This window comes from Convolutriloba macropyga, unplaced genomic scaffold (assembly GCF_964194025.1).
Source record: "Convolutriloba macropyga unplaced genomic scaffold, txConMacr16.3 SCAFFOLD_1659, whole genome shotgun sequence".
In the NCBI taxonomy this organism is placed as follows: Eukaryota; Metazoa; Xenacoelomorpha; order Acoela; family Convolutidae; genus Convolutriloba; species Convolutriloba macropyga.
Window position 1 is genome coordinate 1 of NW_027449576.1, and position 19,522 is coordinate 19,522.

The window sequence follows — 19,522 nt, forward strand, 5'->3', positions numbered from 1 at the left end:
CAGCATTGTTTTTTGGCACTGGGCAAAATTTCATGGAACCTTTTTGGAGCTGTTTTTCACTTTAACGTCTTCTACTAGTAAAAATGAACTCCAATTACTTGTCCTTGTTTGGTACCGGTGGATGCTTGCAATGAACAAACTGAAAACAAACTGAAAAAAAAGTTCTGGACAGTAATTTTTACAGCTGCAAGTGTTTGAAAACATGACTGACTTTTTTCTCAATTGCATTAATGAATATTGCTGACAAAAGCAATACATCATTTTTAATAAATTTTATTCCCTTATATTTCGTTAATAGAATAATGCAGAGAAAAGCAAAGTATCATATAGAAAAAATCAATTTCTAATTTTAACGACTGTTGAGCAATAGTTTTTTCAGATTAGGCTTCAATTTTTTGATCAAATAATAATGGATAATTCAGAGAAAAGCAATAGGTCATTGAAACGAAGTTCAAATTCACGATGAATTTATTGCAATGAATTATTATTAACTGATTATTAATATATGTACAATCAAGTTCAATCAATTTAAAAGGCATCAATAAGTAAAAGAGAAAGATCGATTTCGGAAAGTTTATGATCCTGCTTTTACAGATTTTTTTTCTTTGAAATCAGTTGATTGCTCTTGTTGCTGGGAGCCATTTCAAGCGCCGGGAAGGGCTTCTGCTGGCTCTGCTGGCTCTGCTTGTTTTTATTCTTTTTCTTTGTGTTGTTGGCTAGCCTCATAGATGTTGATTAGCTCGCCATTTTTTATGCTAGGTAAGATATCATTATTCCTTTAATTCAGATTAATAATTCAAGAAGTAATGAAATAGTGAGTAAAAGAAGAGTAAATAATAAAAAAATATTTAAGCAAAATAAATAAATAAATAAATAAATAAATAAATAAATAAATAAATAAATAAATAAATAGGGCGGTGCTAATGGTGAGGATTGAATTACTGCGCCCCGTTTAATCAAAAAATTGGAGGACTGCGCTTGAACTCTTTGTTTTAGTCGTAAAAAGTGTAATTCTGTTCATAAAGGCAAGCGCTAAGACGCGTTAAAATAAAATTAGGGAAGATAAGAAAAAAGTGCAGTTGCAACATTTAGTAACATAGCGTCAAAAAGCAAAACTAAAGAGTTTAGAAGGAAGAAGTAAACTAATGAAATAAGAGAAACACAAAAAGCAGTAAGAAGTGCTATGCTAACCTAAGTCTTAAAACCACTGAGCCAAACCACGCATAGAACTATATTATGTCGTTAGTTGTATAACTGTAACTTGATTGTGTTAAAGATATCAGTAAAGTGAATGTGGAAAATAAAAACGTTTTCTTGGTTGAGTAATGCTAATCGATTAAGATTTTTCAGTAGACAAAAGCTGCGGAAATTGCTGGTGTTTTCCTGTCTTTTTCATAGCTATGCTCCAAATTTACTAGGTGAGCGGCTGACTTAGCTGCAGGGTTAGGACGGTGTTTATTTGACCTTGCCCCGAATAAATTAAGCAAGCGGCTGGTATTAATTCATTGGTTGATGGTTGTTCTGCGATACAGGAACTGGAATTTAGATGAAGTAAATAAAATAAGAAAAGAAGACTGCAAGTTGTTGCTCTGACTCGAACCATCTTCCAATGCTTCATTCGTTTTGTTCAAAAATCGTTGGCTGCTCGCGCATTGTACTCTGATTGTTGTCAATAACGGCAGTATTTTGTCATCATCAGCACATACGGCATTTTTGTCGACCTTAAATCTAAAGAACTTTAGCATGACAGATGGCCAGTGTGCATCGATAACTGTTTTTTGGACGTTGTCCCTTTTTCTCGATGAGTACAAGTATTGATTCGTTCTTGTTTTCTTTTGCGCATTTCAGGTACTCTTATGCTAATCTGATCAGAATATCCCTTAGAGAATGTAAATTGGCTTGCTCATGGAGTTTTTCGACACTGTACCAATAGGGTTTCCCCATCCAAGTCCTTAAAGCTCCATTTTGGGTCATTTGTATGTTCTTGATAATTGAATTAGATTGGTCAATCCAGACGGCATTCGCATAGAGAAATAGAGTTCAAACCCAGGATTTATACAAAGTCAGCAAGCACTCTCCATCAATGTTGATCTGACTGAGCCGCCATAGTTGGTAGATTCTTTTATTTGCTCTTTCCACCAAACTTTTGCAGTGTTCGTTCCACTTTAGATGCGGTGGAAGGTCTACGCCAAGAAATTTGACTGAATTTGCGCCTCCGATTCGTGTACCATTGATATAAAGATCTAGACTGGCAATCTTTTTTGACGGATTTTTAAAAAGCATAAATTTGTTTTGTCAGGATTTGTTCTCTTTTTCAGTTTTTTTACACCATTTGATCAATTTGTCTGCTGAATACTGAAGTTTCTCCTGAATTAATCTACAGGAGCGCAACCCATAGTAAAAGGCAAAATCATTAGCAAATTAAGAATTTACTGCAAGTATAACGGGAATGCCACTGACGTAAACCAGGAAGAATATTGGTGGAATGACACTGCCCAGAGTACTCCAGCTAGTGTTGAAAATGTGCCACTTTTTGAGTTATTAATTTTCACGAAGATACTTATTTGAGAGAGAAAAAAGTTAACCCTTTTCATCACAGGTTTATACAAACCAATTTTTGCAGTTTGTTTTAAAGTAGTATATTCCAGAATGCAATAAACGCTTTTTCGATATCTATACAGATAAATCCCACCATTTCTGACCCCTGAAATGCTTTTGTTGCGTGCTAAGTAAGTTGGAACAAGTTATCAGTTGTGCAGCGGTTCCTTCTATACGCACTTTGCACTTCACCGAAGTCACCATTGTTCTACAGTGCGTTAGGGCAATATTCTTAACTACAGTTTCACAAATTTTTGCAGTGCAATTAGTTTGGCTGATTGGTCGGTAATTCTCTGCATCTTTTTTGTGTTTGGTCGGCTATGGTAACATTTTGACTTGTGAATCTTTCCATGTAGTTGGAATATAAGATATTTTTATTGAGCTAGTTATCAGGAGACAAATTTTTGCTTTGACGCACTTAGGTAACCTTTTCAAGATGTTATAGCTGATTTTGTCTGGTCCTGGTCTTGATCCTTGATCTACTTGTTTCGTCCAGAATTTCATTGTTTTTATTTAGTTTTATAACACAGTAGTTATTTGGTTCAATATGTTTGCATTGGAGAAACATTTTTGTCTTTTTTCATTTTTCTCGAAGTTCTTAGTTCCAAGCTTTTGTTTTTATTTAGATTTCATTGTATCCTGTAGAAGCGTTTTGTGTATTTCGCATTTTTCAAAGTCTGTTGTTGATCTGAGTTGTTTATATGAGACTTCAACACTTTGTTCAGTTTTATTTGGTTTTTTAAATCACCACATAATGCTTGAACTGCTCTCCAAAAGATTTTGCTCCCCTTATTTTGAGCACTTGCGATCAGTTTTGATTGTTTGATTTTGTCCGATCGTTTCATGGACCTCTTTCTTTCTCTTTGAAGCAACTTTTTTTCAGGGATTTGTACTGTCCTCCATTAGTTCTTTAAAGCTCTCTTCTTTTTTCTTTTCGCGGATAAGTAGTTTCTTGGCCAAATGTAAATCTTTTTTGTAGGATATACGACTGCTGTCGCAAGAATCGAATGATCTGTACAATTACTTCATTAAATTGATACAGTTCTTCTGATTTTGGATAGACAGGTGAATAGAGCACAGAGTTTTCATATTCTTGTCTGGCAATCTGGTTGAATTTTTTGAGGTTTATTGTCGCCTTCAAATCAAATCTGTTCAGAATTACTCTATTCAAGGTTGTAAGGGTTGAGTTTTGGTCACAACCAAAGTCATCGAAAATATAAAATGTGTCAAAAAATTGAAGACTGATTGATCGGTGAAGTGTAGATCAAGCATATGTCGACAGTCTCCTTGATGTGAATGATATGTGTGAAAACTGTTAATTAAAAGCTCAAAAGTTCCAGTTTCTATTGTTTCCAGTTGCCGTTTTCAGAGTTATGAGTGCAATTCAGTTCTTGATGTGGAGCGTTGAAATCTCCGCAAAAAAAACGTTTTTCATTTCAAATTCAAAGTTTTCTGTCAGGTTCAAATCCAGACCTTGTGAGTTGTAAGGAACTATAACCCAGAGATGACTTAGAACAGCTACTTCAAAGCTTGCTTTTATTATTTCGAATATTTTTCTTCGTTCATTTTTATCAGATTTTTCTGTTTCAACTTTTATTTTTGTCGTTGCCTTCCTTGCTAATATCATTGAGCCATGTGACTTATTTGCTCTCGGTTTTGTAACTACGAAATAATAATCGGTGAGATTTTTGTTTATACCAGCTCTTGACTTCATTCGGGCACACAATATCAATATATTTTTCCTTCATAAAGACAAGAAGTTTTGATATTTTGTTAGATAAGCCTCGGCAGTTTGATTGCATTATTTTGATTTTTTTGTGTTGGCTGAATTGATGGCTGTTTGATGAAATTTGTTGCTTTGGAAGAGTCGTGAAATTGTCATTAGCATTTTTTATGCTGTCATGTTCTTTTTGACTTTCTATTTGGTCACCAAATATTCTGCTTGCACTGATACTCACAACATTGCTTATATCACTGTGTTGAAGTTTGATTGTGTTGAAATTTGATCGGATTTTGCTGAGTACTTCAGCTACCAGAACACTTATGTTTATTGCTGAGAAAGATGAGTTTGGGTGTAACATTTCTGGTTGTCTTTTTGCTACTGCAGTGTACTTGATATCCTGTTTTCTCTTTGTTGCTTTAAAAACTGCATTTTGATAGGAGGAACATCTTTTTGTACACAGATACGTGCGATCCACTTCAATTCGCAAACGTGGCTTTTTCTTTTGGTTCGTTGCATTGTTTTACTGTGTACTGGCTCGAGCATTGCCGGCAACGCTGCTCGTTTTTACACTCGTTGGCGGAGTGTCAATATTTCTGACACTTCAAGCATTGTTTAACATGTGTCAGCTCTTGGCTTGGTTCACAACTGTAGATCAGTCAACCTATTTTTACACTGTGCTTTTCTGCTGCTAAAACATGATTTGTTGATTTTGTTATTACTCTAATAAGCTTTGCAGGTTTTCCACTTGCTTGGCTTATAATCCTTGTCACTTTTACTACATTCATTCCGATATTGCTCGTGACTTCCGCTTTTATTTCATCTTCTTGCATGCTGTGATGCACATTGACACTGACAAAACTTGATTTGGGCTTGGTTTTTGGCAGTGTATTTCTTGCGTTTACATTTGCGTTTGGGAACACTTGTTGCAGGTTTATACCTGACAAGATACTATCACCGGAGGCTTTCGTTTGCGGTTGGAGAAATAAATCGAATGAGTTTGGCAATTGTCTAATTCTTTGTTATTTCAGATGTGGGATTTTTGTCTTCATAGTTCGGGCAAATTGCACTTGAGTTGGTCTCGGACTGATTGTTGTAACTATTGGTCTAACTGGCTCTGACATCGATTTCCTCTCGTTTCGATTTCGAAAACGTTTCCGTTTGTTTTGAACTTGAATAAAATCTTGTTCATCCTGTGAAGTATCATCAGTGGTTGCTCTTGCTTTTGATAGAAGAGCGCTTAGGTGGCTCATATCCCAAGGTTCCACTACATAATGGTTCCGCAAAATAGCTAATGTACATTCTGTCTTTTTAAAATTGGTCAGTTTTTCAACTATTTCGTTCAGGCAGTGTGCCTCAAAGATCTTGTTTTTGAGAGTCAAAATCCTGTGCAGTGACCGACTGTTACGAACAAATTACAAAATTGCTCAATCTGCTACCCCGTTTAAAAAAACGGACCACTGGGCCCAATCTGACCCCCTTATATCCCCACCAAACTAAATAGAATGATCACCAGAAGGTAAGCTGGTAAACTAGTAAGTGTGAAAAAGAAAAAGATGATAAAATATTGCGTTGTACAAACACAACGACTCATATGCAACACAAATCTCTCCAGTAGAAACTAAAACTTGCCTTAATGCAAGACAGTGGGAGACATCTGGCTCGGACAAGGTTTCCCTGCTCAGAATACACGGCCGTGATAAAAGTCACCCCTACAACTTACTAGAAAAATTCATTAAAAAAACTAGATAAAGTTTGCTAGCAGCAATGGACACTTAGAGTGAAAACTCTTGAACCCGGAAAGATGCAGCAGACAGAAATCTGTTCTTCCAGATATTTTGCACTCATTGAACTTTGTCCCAAAAATCATAACCTACTTTAGATTTACTTCTTTTGATTAATTCTTTATTTAATTTTCTCTATATGGTTGTATATAATTTAGGTTTTAAAACTCCAGATGAAAAGCTGAATAATTATTAACCTTTGAGAAATACAGTTTTATAGACTGTTAACCGACGTTGAATTGATCCAGGTTGAGGTCCTCGTTCAAAACTCCTTATGAAAATACCCATCAAGGCCATTTTTGCCTATGAAAATACCCAGGCAGACCAATAATGCTTATGATCCAGACATTGCCTCGTTCAAATTTGCTCGTTCGAAACCGCTTATGAAAAGACCTGTCCAGACCAAAATACGATATGATACAGACTTTGACTCGTTCAATTTATGACCAAACAAATTTATGATCCAGACTTTGGCTCGTTCAAGTAGTGAAAAGACTCAAGTTGCTCCGATTTCTCTGCCAGTAATTTATAATTTTCAAACAAAATCAAGCAAAGCGACATAAAACTGGCTCTCGAAAAAAAAATTAAGGTGCGAAGCCAGCGCAGTCTGTTTTTTCTCGAGCTCTCTTTACTGTCCAAGACTACAAGAAAAATTGTGCGATTATTTCTGGCAACCCAAGAAAGAATTTGTGCGTCTATGTTGCAGAATTGGTGCGTCTATGTTGCAGATTTTGGCTCGTCTCTGGAGCAGACTTTGGCTCGACCGTAAGTACTTGGTGCGTTTATGTTGCTCGTTCAAAAAAATTTCTCGACTGTGTATGTTTGAACGCACCGTACCCCCTGTGTGCGTTCAAAAACGATCTGCCTCATAAACGAGCACGAACGAAAACCTCGACCAGGGGAAGCAAACTATAGGCGTTGGCTGACATGTTTTTAAACATTACTTGCTCATATTTGCAGGATGCAAGCTAAGGAACTGGTTTGATATGTATGTTCTGGTTTTGAACTTGGATCTCTTTCCAAAAATTCTGAAGCTTTCGCTTGCACCTCAAATTAATGGAACGGTAGACTTGATGCGTGATTGCAGCAGATGTACACTATTCAACATATTAGCAAAAGAGTCAAGCGCTAGGTTTGTCGTCTACGTGTGTTAACTTCAAGAACTCCAGGATAGGGTAGTTAGCTCTGAAATTTCTGTCTTACAAGTCAAAGTTGTTCGAGTTCTGAAGTTTCTGTCTTACAAGTCAAAGTTGTTCGAGTTCTGAAGTTTCTGTCTTAGACGTCGAAGAAGTAGTTGTTCGAGTTCTGATAAGTTGAGATTGAGTAGTATTATTTCCTCGAAATTCTGAAAAACGCTTGCAAATTGTTTACTAGTAAACAATACGTTGGTTGTAGAAGCACACTTTCTCAACGTTTGTTTAAGCATGCTCCGACACGTTACGGAATAATTTTCACAATTCGAAAATTTCAGTTTAGACTGAACTTATGCTTAATTTACCTGTTAAGACAGCCATTTTGCCTAATACTGTAAACCACACCTATCAGTACAAGTCAATTAGTTTGTCAATACTGAGAAGAGAGAGAGAGAGAGAGAGAGAGAGAGAGAGAGAGAGAGAGAGAGAGCTCACTGGAGTAGAGCTGGTTTATAATTGTAAAACAAAGATTCAGAAATGCGAAAACCAATTTTGATTGACTTGTCCTCTGTTTCAGAAATTATTTGCTATGACACGAGAGTCCGGGTTAGTTGCCACAAAAAGGGTGTGTGACTTGTATCGTCGTTTTGAAGTTATTTGTACGCGGTTCTTCCGTCAGTGGAGTACCTCAATCGTACTCACCTGTTAACTTTCCGGGCGCTTGAGAAGTAGATTTGTCAAGTTATATAAGTTAACACAGCCAGCGACATTTATTCATTAACCCAGTATGAAAACTCCCCCCTCCCCCCGTAACCTCACAGTGAATCGATGGGACAGTTTCTCCACTGTCTGTATGTTGCATCTATGCCATAGTTTTATATGAGTAATAGCAGTGAAGGAACAGCTGTGACAACGCGAAAAACAAGCAAATGATGACATTGTTACAAAAATTAAGCTATGACCAATACGCGCAATCTTAGTAAGAAAAAGAAATTGTTCCCTGTTGTTATCTTTTCTTTAGTCTGATCCGCTTTCAGAGACAATGACTGATTTTCAAGAGTTTATTTTGCTGTATGTTCTTCTATAAGCTTGTATGCTTGTTAAATAATAGCTTACAAAGGTGTGGTTTATACCCGCATTTACTATCAAAGTTAAGTGTGGCACGATGAAACTCATGTATGATAATGAATAAAAAGGTTTGGCATTGAAAGTCATGAAAAATCAAAGTTAAAGATATGACTTTTAGAGCGATTATGAATATGAACTCAAAAAATTTGAACTAAATAACAAGGGGAAGGATTGGGGGGCTAAACGGTTACGGACCGTTTACACTCCGGCAAGCAACAACAAAACTTAGCAAATAAATTTATCAGAAAAGAACAAAATGATTGACATCAGAAATTCAAATTTACTGCCTCAAAAGTTTCCGCTTAAGTGAGTTTTATGCATCAATTTGACATGATTGAAGGAATATTCATTCACCCTCCGCGGCCAACGAAGAAGAAGAATCATAGTCAGTTTCAAACAGTTTGCCCAATCTCACTGCGGGACGTTGCACCATGCCAGTACTGGTCTTGATGTCGAAGCTTCTTGCCACTCCATCTCTACTCACATGTGCTTTGACGATCCGACCAATGGGCCAAATTCCTCGGGGTGTAAAATCTTTGTAGAGCCAAACAACATCGTCTTCCTTGAGCTCAGCGTTGGCTTGCTGCCATTTTCTCCGTCTGTTAAGTTCCGGTACAAATTCTTTGAGAAGACGAGACCAATAGTGGTCCAAAAGGGTCTGTGACACCTTGAAGTCTTTAATTGAAAACCGGGTTCTGTTGTTTGCCAGAGGTTTTAGGCAAAAGTGGCGTCTTCTCATCAGGAAATGATTCGGTGTTAATGGTTCCTCGTCGGTCAAAGTGCTCCCAACATGCGTCAGTGGGCGTGAATTAAGAATTCCTTCTGCCTCCGCTACGACTGTATGGAAGACTGAAAAGTTTAGTCGGCGGCTTCCGAGGACAACAAGTAGGCTTCGTTTAGCCGACTGGATAAGTCGTTCCCAAACCCCTCCGAAGTGCGGTGCCAGAGGTGGGTTGAACGTCCACTGGATGTTCTGTTGGGCCAGCTGGAGACGTATGTAATTGTTGTCTGGTTTGTAGTTTTCCTGAAAATTGAGTTTCATTGCCTGGTTAGCTCCAACAAAATTTTTCCCGTTGTCCGAAACAATGACACCAGGGTATCCTCGTCTGGATACAAAACGTCGAATAGCCATTAGTAGACAGTCAGTAGAGAGGTCCTCAAAAACTTCCAAGTGTACTGCTCGTGTGACCAAGCATGTAAACATGCAGACATAATTGAGTTCTGTCTGGGTTCGGGATTTTTCAATGTGAAAGGGACCGAACATGTCCCTTCTAGTATTCACAAATGGGTGGAGTTTGGAGTGCTCCGGAAAGCGAAATTTTGTAGAGGAGCCATCTTCGGTCTGACATTGTCTGCTCGACAGCGTCTGCAGATGAAGCAGTACTTCCCTAAAGTTCTTAGAGCTCTGCGGATTCCAACTATCATGAACATTGCTTGGATATGTGCACGAACATGTTCAGTTCTATGATGCCCTAAGTTGTGATGTGCTTTCTCAATAAGCAGTTTGGCAACTCTGCACTTGCTGTGGAGTATCACCGGATGTTTGCTCTGAAAAGGCAATCCAGATTTCTGAATTCGTCCCTCAACCCTAAGTAGTCCGTCGCTATCCAGAATGGGTGTATATGGTAATAGTTTGTCCTTCTTGTATAGGGGTAGTCCACTTTGAAGTCGAGAAACTGTGTCCTTGAAGTGTGTGGACTGAGATATCCTCAAGAGAAAGCTCCGAGCCTGGTTTTCGTCAGCCGCGAAGTCGTCCAAGTCGCAAGCTACGTCGCGTTTGATCAACCTCTTCAGTACGCGCACTGCTCGAAACACTGTTCTAATTGTGCCAAGGAGTCTAGGCCAATTTGAAAATCTGTTTGGATTTACCAACGGTTTTTCAATGGTCTTAACTTTAACTTGAGTCGCGTATGTTTGAGCTGTTTTGTCACCGGAGAATGTCCACTCGCTCTCAGGTTTGATCAGGAAAGAAGGTGCTGTTATCCACAATTTTTGACGATCGCATGGAGCTAGACCTCTGGTGCCATGATCAGCCGGGTTCATTTTTTCTGGTACGTGTCGCCAATCGTCTTTGTTTGAGTTCTCAGCAATTTTGTTGAGCCAATTTGCGATGTACATCTTCTGTCGATCCTTTGATTTGATCCAGCTGAGTACTGCTGTGCTGTCGGTCCAAAATTTTTTGCTCTTCACATCTATTGTCATCTCGGTCTCACAGAAGCCTGCTAGTTCTGCTCCCAGTGTAGCTGCTTCGAGCTCCAATTTGGGAGTGCTCATCTGTTTGATTGGTGCCACCTTGGACTTGCTGATGACGTAGTGGGTAGCTATTGAGCCGTCAGCGGAGATTGTCCTCAGGTACACCACTGCTGATACTGCTGAAAGTGAAGCGTCTGTGAAGGTGTGCAACTCTTGAGTTCCATCGACGTTGGGAACTAGACAACTGGGGATTTGAATTGAAGGCATATTCTGGAAGTCTTCCATCCATTGCTGAATTTCGTCGTAATGTTCTTTTGATAGTAGCTGGTCCCAATTGTGTCCTTGTTTGACGACTTTTTGCAAGATGCATCTAAGTCGAATTGCAAAAGGCGAGATTATTCCAATGGGATCAAACAAAGAAGCAGCCATTGAGAGAAGCTTTCTCTGTGTGATATTCTCTCTTTCATAGCTCAGTTTGGTTTTGCAAAAAGAAGTTGATCGGATTCAGGGTTCCATGTTTGACCAAGTATCCTTTGTGACTTTAGAACTCCAATTCTGTCTTCCTCTGGAATCTTTTCAAGCACAGCATGGTTATGAATGCACAGCATGGTGAGAAACTTGGTGAGGTTGAATCCCCCTGTTTTGAGAACAAGTTTCAGCTCAGTCGCTGTATTTGCTGCCTCTTCCTCTGTTGAGAATGTTTGAATGAAGTCATCCATGTAGAATTGTTTTGTGATTGAATCAAAAATTTTTGGATGTTCTTGTCTCTTATCGTTGGCGCACTTTTGCAGAACAAAAATTGCGCAGGCGCGAGAACATGTTGCTCCAAAAATGAGTCGTTGGTATTTGGATGTCTTCTCCTGATCATTGTCGCTCCACAAAAAACGGAGAGCATCTTGGTCTTCTTCTCTGATTCCAACTTGCATGAACATAGCTTCTATGTCTGCTGTTACTGCAACCTTGTACTGAGGAAACCGTAGAAGAAGTCCATGTAGATTGCACAAAAGGTCCGGTCCCGTTAGCAGTGCTTCGTTCAAAGAAACCCCTTTGTATTTTGAGGCTGCATTTGTCACTCGTCTTATCTTGTCTGGTTTTTGCTTGTTGATGACGGGATGATGCGGTAGGTACCAAATGTTCTTTGCACCCTGGTTCGTAACAGCTGCTATGTATCCCTTGTCCATATCATCAAAGATAGTGGTCATATATCTCTGTTTCAGTTGGTTGTCTCTCTCTATTCGCTTCTGCAGGGCGTGCCACTGAACCCTTGCCATGAAGTAGTTGTTGGGTAGCGTGACGTTTTCTCGCCAAGGGAGTCCAATCTCATATCTTTCCCCGTTGTGATGTGTGGTCTCTGCCAAAGTCTTTATTGCCTTCTGGTCTTCTTTATTGTGTCCCTTCGTAGAACCCTGACTAAAGTTGACACCTTCAAAGGTCCAAAAAAGATGTAGAAGATTTTCTTCCGGGTCGTCACTACCTCGCTTGAGATGGTTGAAAAGAGTGATGTTGTGGTTGCTGCTTCCTTTTTGGTTTGGTTGAAAGTACTCTTGTGGCACAGGGCCTGTCAAAGTCCATCCTAACAGTGTGTTGACTCTCTAGGGTGTTCCTGGTTTGCCGGTAGTGAAATGTCTTGGAACAGTAGCCAGAAAAGCATCTGCCCCTATGAGATTTCCAATTTTGTTGTCACGAATTTGTGGGAAGTTGATTTCTGCCAAATGATCATGGTCGCTACAAAGTCTATTCAACATTTCTGCGGGGACAATTGGCATCTGGAACTGCTCAATGGAGGTTGCGTACACAGGAAGACTTGTCACCGGTTTTGAGCTGTGAAGTGAACCAATTCCAATCATGACATCAGCTGTTGTCACTGTGTGCTCCCCATGTAGCGAAGCTAGAGGAAGTTCTATATCTTTGGGGACTCTAATCCGAAGAGCATCAGCAATGTTTTGTGTGATCTGTGTATTATCACTTCCACTGTCCAAAAGTGCATAGGTCTCTATGTTGAAGTCTTTGTAGAAGAGCGTGACTTGTATTGCCTGTAGTTGAATAAAAGCTCTGACCCATGTGGGTTCCCGATTTCTGCTACAAGTGTGGTTTTGCACCCGTGGAAGTTTTGATGAATCATCATTCAGTTCGTTGCTAGTCACCGATTGAAAGTGAGTGTTACTTCTGTCATTAGTTTGCTGGGGATTGATGAGCTGCTGATTAGCAGTTTGATGCGAGTTGTTGTTTCCATAGCTTGGATTACGTGGGTTGAAACTGTTTTGATTGTATGCCCTTCTGTTGTTGGTGTTTGGCGTGCTACTGGTTGTTGACGAAAGCTGAGACGTTGTTTGGTTGAAGTTTCTACCGTAGTTTGACTGCACCGGGTTGTTCCTGGATTGAAATCCCCCTTTACTCGTTGCTTGGAAATCACTTCTCTGCAAAGTCCTGAAGTCTTCTCGATGGAGAGTTGAATGATGGAACCCATTGCATCTGTCTACAAGACATCGAATCTTTGATTTACAAAATCCACTCTCATGTCTCTTCAAGCAATTGACACACAAGTTGTGATGCCTCACCAATTGCTGACGGTCAGCTACAGACTTGCTCAGGTATTCTTTGCAGCGACCAAGGTTGTGATCCCCAGAGCATAGTTGACAACTTGAGCTGGCTTGAAGAACTATGTTGGAGTGTTTCTGGCCTTGGGAAGGCCGTTCAACCCAGTCTGTCCTTTGTGGTCTTTGTGGAGAGACATCCTCGCAAGCCTCTGCATATGTGCTTATCCAATCTGCAAAGTCAGCCAGATTTGGCGGCTCTATTCTCATGCTCCTTACATGTTGATTCCAGCGAATCGTCATTGGTGTTGTCAACTTCTCCTTGGCAACTTTAACTACCGCAGAAGCCTTCAAAATGGTCCGATTCAAAATGGTGAAGTCGAAAGGTCTGTACCAAACGTCTGAGGAAGGACGCAAAACTTACAAAATGCTGGGATCATCCATTCTGGTCCTAGGCCATTGTTCAAGGTGTGTGAGGTACGCACTCACAACATGCTGCGGCTTTCCAAACTTTCTGATAAGTTCCTGAAGTGCCTCCTTATAGAAGTCTCCGTTGTAAGAGTAACCACAGATGAAGTCTTTTGCTTTGTGAGTTACCGAGTTTTGCAAGTATGTCATTTTCTGAACAGTTGAAAGAGCTGGATTGTCGTGAATGGTTAACTAGAAAAAGCTGTACCATTGATGCCACATCAAAGAATCGCCTGAGAAATGGTCAAGATTAATCTTTGGTAGACTGAACGCCTTCATCATTACTTGATGATTGGTCCATTCAGAACTGTGGGTTCGTTGTTGGAACTGTTGCTCAGAAAACTGTTGTGGCATGAAATTGAAGTGACGGTTGGTCTCTCCGTTGGGAGCGTTCATCATTTTGTTTGTCTCTGGGAATGAGTGATCCATTTGACTACCGAGCAAATGACGTGACTGCTGCTGATCACGCGGATAGTGATTGTCTGCAAAAGTTTGAGTGAAATTGTCAGGCATTGCTTGATGTTGAAATCCGGTTGCTGTACCGGAATTCCAGTACACAGTGTCTGATGGTTGATCGCTAGAAATATTGAGGGTAGCAAAACCTTGATTTGCAACATTCACATCAACAATCGGGCAACTCTGAACCTGTTTCGCATCTTCACTGAAGCTGCGATGCTCCTGTATCTCACTGTTCTCTTTTGGTTTCTGTTGCTGAGCATTGTATTTTTCTTCAATTGTTCTTCCTTTTGAAGATCACGATGACTGTTTTTGAACAGTTCACCATCATGGTCATCAGAACTGAACACCACATCCCAGCTCTCAGCGTTTTCACCTGCATTTTGCAATGGCGTTTTACGTCTCATTCCGCTTGGTTGTTTACGTCTGCTTCCTGAAACAACCACCTTGCTGCTTATTTTGTTGGGTTCTTCCGAGGAGGTGTCGTAAGAGATGAACTTTTGATGGTTTGACCCATGAAGCAATCTAACTTTTTGTTTGGTTCTCAGCCATTTGCAATTTCTCCGTGCAGACTCTGCAGCAACAGTGTCGACCTCTTCTTGTGTCAACTGCTGTTCTATGAGTTCGTTACACAAGCAATCAAGCTCCGCTTTTTGCTGTCGAAGTTCCTCAACGAGCTCTTGGAGGTCTGTTGCTGCTTCTGTTTGTTGCATTTGTTCGTCGAGTAGGTCTTGTGCTGCATCCCACTCAATGACTTTGAACTCAAGAGTTGCATGAGTTGAGCCTTGGAGGTTGACTTTGTTTTGGTTTTGCTTGACATGGTTCTGGCTTTTCTCATTGGTTAATGGTTACTTTGTTTATGGTTGCACGATGACATTCACAAAAAACATTATTGCACTATGAGTGTCTATAAGAGTCACTGCACTTTTAGTTAGCAATTAAAATGTTGTTTGAACGCTTATTAATTGTTTTTTTTTGTATCTAAAAATAACTTGAATGCTATTTATACTGCGTTGTGGACAGCTATTAATGGTTTGGTTGTCTTATGTTTTACCAAATCTTGCTTGAATGCTGTTTTTTTATTAAATTATAGTATGCACGCTTTGCGCTGTGGGGAGGGTTTTGTCTGATCACGGTCGCAAAGAAACACCCTAACCTGGGGAGGATACTGTTTTACCTTTTAGAAAATTTTGTGCCTAGAAACAAAAACTTTTGCACTTGCGTGTCAGCGGGTTTAAAACTGTAAATCAGAATCAGCTAGAGTATCTGTTTGAATGTAAGAAGGGCTTAATCAAACCCTGAAATTTTATATGCCCTTTCGCTAGACTTAGGGTCAGAGAGTTTTAGCTGAACTAGAACGTGCTATAATCTAAGAGAGATCAGGCTTTGCTACCTATGTATATGTTCGACTATCCCCGTCGTCAGCCTATGCGTTGGTTCAAAAGAGAACCCGAAGCCTCACCCGCTCAGGCCCCAGTCAATCTTATTAGCAAATGTGGGACCTCTAGCCGCATGGACTAGAGAACTGCATTGGGCGCATTGCATCATAATGTTCGGAGTGCAATGAACGATGCAGGGGGAAGGTCATCGAACTGTAACTTACTTAGAAAGCCTGACAGCCTAGAAATTTGGAGTGCTAAAATATCAGATGGAAAAAATCTATAGCACGTTTAATTCAGCTAAGGGGTGGGATTTTTTTAAGATTTAGTGAAAAACTACAAGTCAGAAGTTTTAAGTTGTCTCTGTATTGTGAGTCGATGGTTCGGTTTTAAAACCGAGGATGCGCCAAAATTTGTTATCTTTTCTTTAGTCTGATCCGCTTTCAGAGACAATGACTGATTTTCAAGAGTTTATTTTGCTGTATGTTCTTCTATAAGCTTGTATGCTTGTTAAATAATAGCTTACAAAGGTGTGGTTTATACCCGCATTTACTATCAAAGTTAAGTGTGGCACGATGAAACTCATGTATGATAATGAATAAAAAGGTTTGGCATTGAAAGTCATGAAAAATCAAAGTTAAAGATATGACTTTTACAGCGATTATGAATATGAACTCAATAAATTTGAACTAAATAACAAGGGGAAGGATTGGGGGCCTAAACGGTTACGGACCGTTTACACCTGTCAAAAAGGTCGTGATATAATAATGTCCGATAAAAATTGACTAATCAGTACACACACCACTTTAGTTCCATTTAAAGCGTCGAAAACACGTTACTTTTAGCAATCAACGTGTTTTTTATCGAGGACCACCAAAACAACAAGATGTTTAGATGACAAGAACCCTTTCGTGTTTTTATCTTTGTTGATTCCTCAGATCAGAGCCTGTCACAATTCTTCACCAATACGTTAAAATAAGCAAAAATACTCAAGATAGGTGTTATTTGATATGTTTCAAGAAAATACAGAGTAACAATTCGGTTATTTGCGCTTTTTCCGAGAATTCTGCGTAAATTATAGCCCTTTCTATTCGTATATTGGAGACTTTTATCTGATTGGACAAAAAAATGCTGCAATTTTTCCTATGTTTTTAATAAATCGTGTATATATCTCAGAATTATGGCACGCTTTTTTACTTGATAACACCGTAGTCTAAATCTAAAACACAGCGTTCATTCCATATTAGGCTAATATTGTGTTCATGGTATTATAAACCAGATTCAAACAAATTTCAACTCAACAAGCGGCTATGTTCTCACCTGAACTCTGACATGCACTAAAATGTTTGTATTCACGAATTTTTTTTACATTTTCACAGACCATACCTCTTTAGTCCCATACTTTTCCCCCGCAGCTTTTCCCCCGCATACTTTTCCCCCGAATAATCACAGTATAGTTTGGTTCTTCTGAAGACGGCTTCATCACGATTACGTAATAATTTTTAAGGAGGCTCTGATTTGTTTTATTGTTCCAACATCTGAATATATTCGGGAATATATCCGAGGCTATCATTTTACGTCAGTCAAGCTTTCATGTTTTGTTGATGCATCGCAGGGAAAGAGGAAAAACATCATTTTGTCTAAATTTCTGACAAATTTGAAAATCTTGTCGTATTGACTGAAGTATATCTTCATTGTTGTCCATAGTTGGTTAGTCCTATAGAATTAGGCGAGTCAACTTCGAGCTTAAAAATAAGTAGCTCTGCACCTGAAAAGATTGAGGCATTAAAGAGAGCCCATATGAGGTTTGCAAAAAAACGTATACAAAAAGTTGTATTTAATTACTTTGACAATTTCAGTGGACAACTTTTGCTGGCCGAAGAACTATCAAAAGGAGACAACCAATCTGTTGTTTTTAGTTGCTATATCAATTATGAAAAAATGTCGACCAAGATTTTCCGCCAAGAAAATGCCTCACAACGAAAGCATAAAAGAAAATATTAATTTTTTTTTACTTTTTTGAAAACATTATAAACCTTTGAACTGCCTTCCAGATATTTTGCTCGCTCATTCTTTTGTCCAAGAATATATAACCGAGTTGATATTAACTTTTTAATTAATTATACCTTTTGCGTTTTTTTTATACAGTGGTATATCTGAAAAAATGAAGAATTATCAATCTTAGAGACATACAGTTTTAGAGACCAATTAAAGTCAATAAGGTTGAATTCAATAACATTGAAGTCAAGGCAATCATTGCGACATTGTTAGACAAGTTTTTAAACCTTGAGTGTTCTTAAATGCAGGATGCAAGTTGAGGTCCATAATTCATATATCTGAAACGTTCCCATGCACCTCGAATTTTTGAAACACTATAGTTGATGCATGTTTGCATAAGGTAAAAACAATTCATCATAGTTAGAAGACATTTATGCGTTGGGTTCGCCTTTGCCATCTAGCATTGTCCAAATTCAAGAACTGTTTCTTATACTAGATTATGTGAGTTCCTTACAGATGATTTTTTAAACTCCATTTGCGCAATTGAAGTTTAACTTTTAACTTCTAGGCTTATTTCAAGTGCTATTGTTTTATTCATACGGTGTTAATTTCCCGATTTGCTTAACTGTTTCTGATCTTAATTTTTTCGTATATTTTATACGTACCGCAAATTCATACGCTCAAATTTTGCATTTCCTGAATAGTCGCGCAATTAAACCCTGCAACAATCCTTTTCTAATCTTAGCGCGAAAAGTATTCTTCGCCACGAAAACTCCACAACGCAAAATGCTCTCGCGTACTTGCATCGCAAAATCAATTTAAATCATGAAATGGCACAGTCAGCAAACACAAAAGGGACACCTTTCGCAATTGATGCTTCGTGGGGTAATTCCACATCTGATCCTTTATCAGGCGGGAAAAGTGGAGGATGCAGTAAAAAATTGCTCTACCAGAGAACAAATTTTTTTTTAATATTTTGCTTGGACCTCGACCAGAATCAGTTCAACTACACTTGAACAGAGAAACGAGGTGACTATACGGGGAACTTCAGCTCAATCAGAACGTGAACAAAGAGCCATAAATGCGTAAAAAAGATGAATTGGCAAAGTAATTTCCAAATGACAACGGTGGTAGGAATAATATGATGGGATAAACCTCGGGTCTTCGGAGATCGAAAGACACTCTCACTACTGTACCTAAGTATCTGCATTGAGGAAAGACGCATATTAAATTGCAAGAGTTCCCATACCCTAGCACTAATCTGACTAATCTTGAATTTGGGAATATCGTACAGGAGGCATTCGTATGCCTCCGCAACGTTTATTTTTAACAAACAGGATTTCATGGTTACAAATCGAATAATATATTTCAAAAAATGGCAGAAAAATTTTGAAAACAAGGAAGAGACTTTTTTCAAGGAGGCTATTATCACAATTAAGATGGTCCGAGAAATACAAAGAAAGCTTTTAATGGAGACAGCCTTAAAGGTTTTTTTTTAAATTCTAAACCGAAGCCCTCAATAACGTACTGGTTTTTGACCAGCGTAAATTTTTTCAATTTTTAGGCAAATCTTTGCCTCATATAATGGTTTTCAAAAAATTCCATTCCAAATTCTTTTACTGGCACCCCCGCGTTCAATTGAGACCGGACCATAAAACAAAATTGTTGCCCAAGGCAACAATATAATAACTGTGGAATCTCTAAACTTTTTACCAAATTACCGAAAACGGCGACCTTAGAAAAACAACAGTCAGTATAACAATAACAAAAATCAGTCAATGCAATAGAAGATGAAACTTCACCTGAAGACTTTGTGGAAAAAGTATAAACAATTTATATATCAAATTATACGAATGAGATACAAGTGGTTCTGTGATTATTTGCAGACTGTAATAGACAACAGTGAGGAAAAAGTAGAAATCATAGTTACCCAATATCGACTCTGTAATCTCTTGATGTATTCAGAATGAGTTATTTGCGTCACAGGTAGTAGACAACTCACTACAAGCAATCTGGCTAAGCGAATCAAACCAAATCGCGGTTCCGAACATTCACGAATGAAACTATTACCATCCGATGGAAAACTCGATCTCCAGTCCCAGTTAATAATTGGAGCGTTTCTAGAATAGAG

General features: G+C 38.8%; 2 protein-coding genes across 2 annotated transcripts; both read right to left on the bottom strand.

The window, feature by feature from the left end:
- Positions 1-8,709: 8,709 nt before the first annotated feature.
- On the bottom strand, positions 8,710-9,495 carry LOC142355156 (uncharacterized). Its single transcript, XM_075407410.1, has one exon. The coding sequence runs from the start codon at positions 9,493-9,495 to the stop codon at positions 8,710-8,712; it is 786 nt and encodes a 261-aa protein (XP_075263525.1).
- A 146-nt stretch (positions 9,496-9,641) lies between these two features.
- On the bottom strand, positions 9,642-10,985 carry LOC142355157 (uncharacterized). The gene has a single exon (XM_075407411.1). The coding sequence runs from the start codon at positions 10,983-10,985 to the stop codon at positions 9,642-9,644; it is 1,344 nt and encodes a 447-aa protein (XP_075263526.1).
- Between the last annotated feature and the right edge of the window lie 8,537 nt (positions 10,986-19,522).

Coding starts and splice junctions, on each gene's coding strand:
- LOC142355156 (XM_075407410.1), bottom strand. CDS start 9,495: ATGGCTATTCGACGTTTTGTATCCAGACGAGGATACCCTGGTGTCATT.
- LOC142355157 (XM_075407411.1), bottom strand. CDS start 10,985: ATGGCTGCTTCTTTGTTTGATCCCATTGGAATAATCTCGCCTTTTGCA.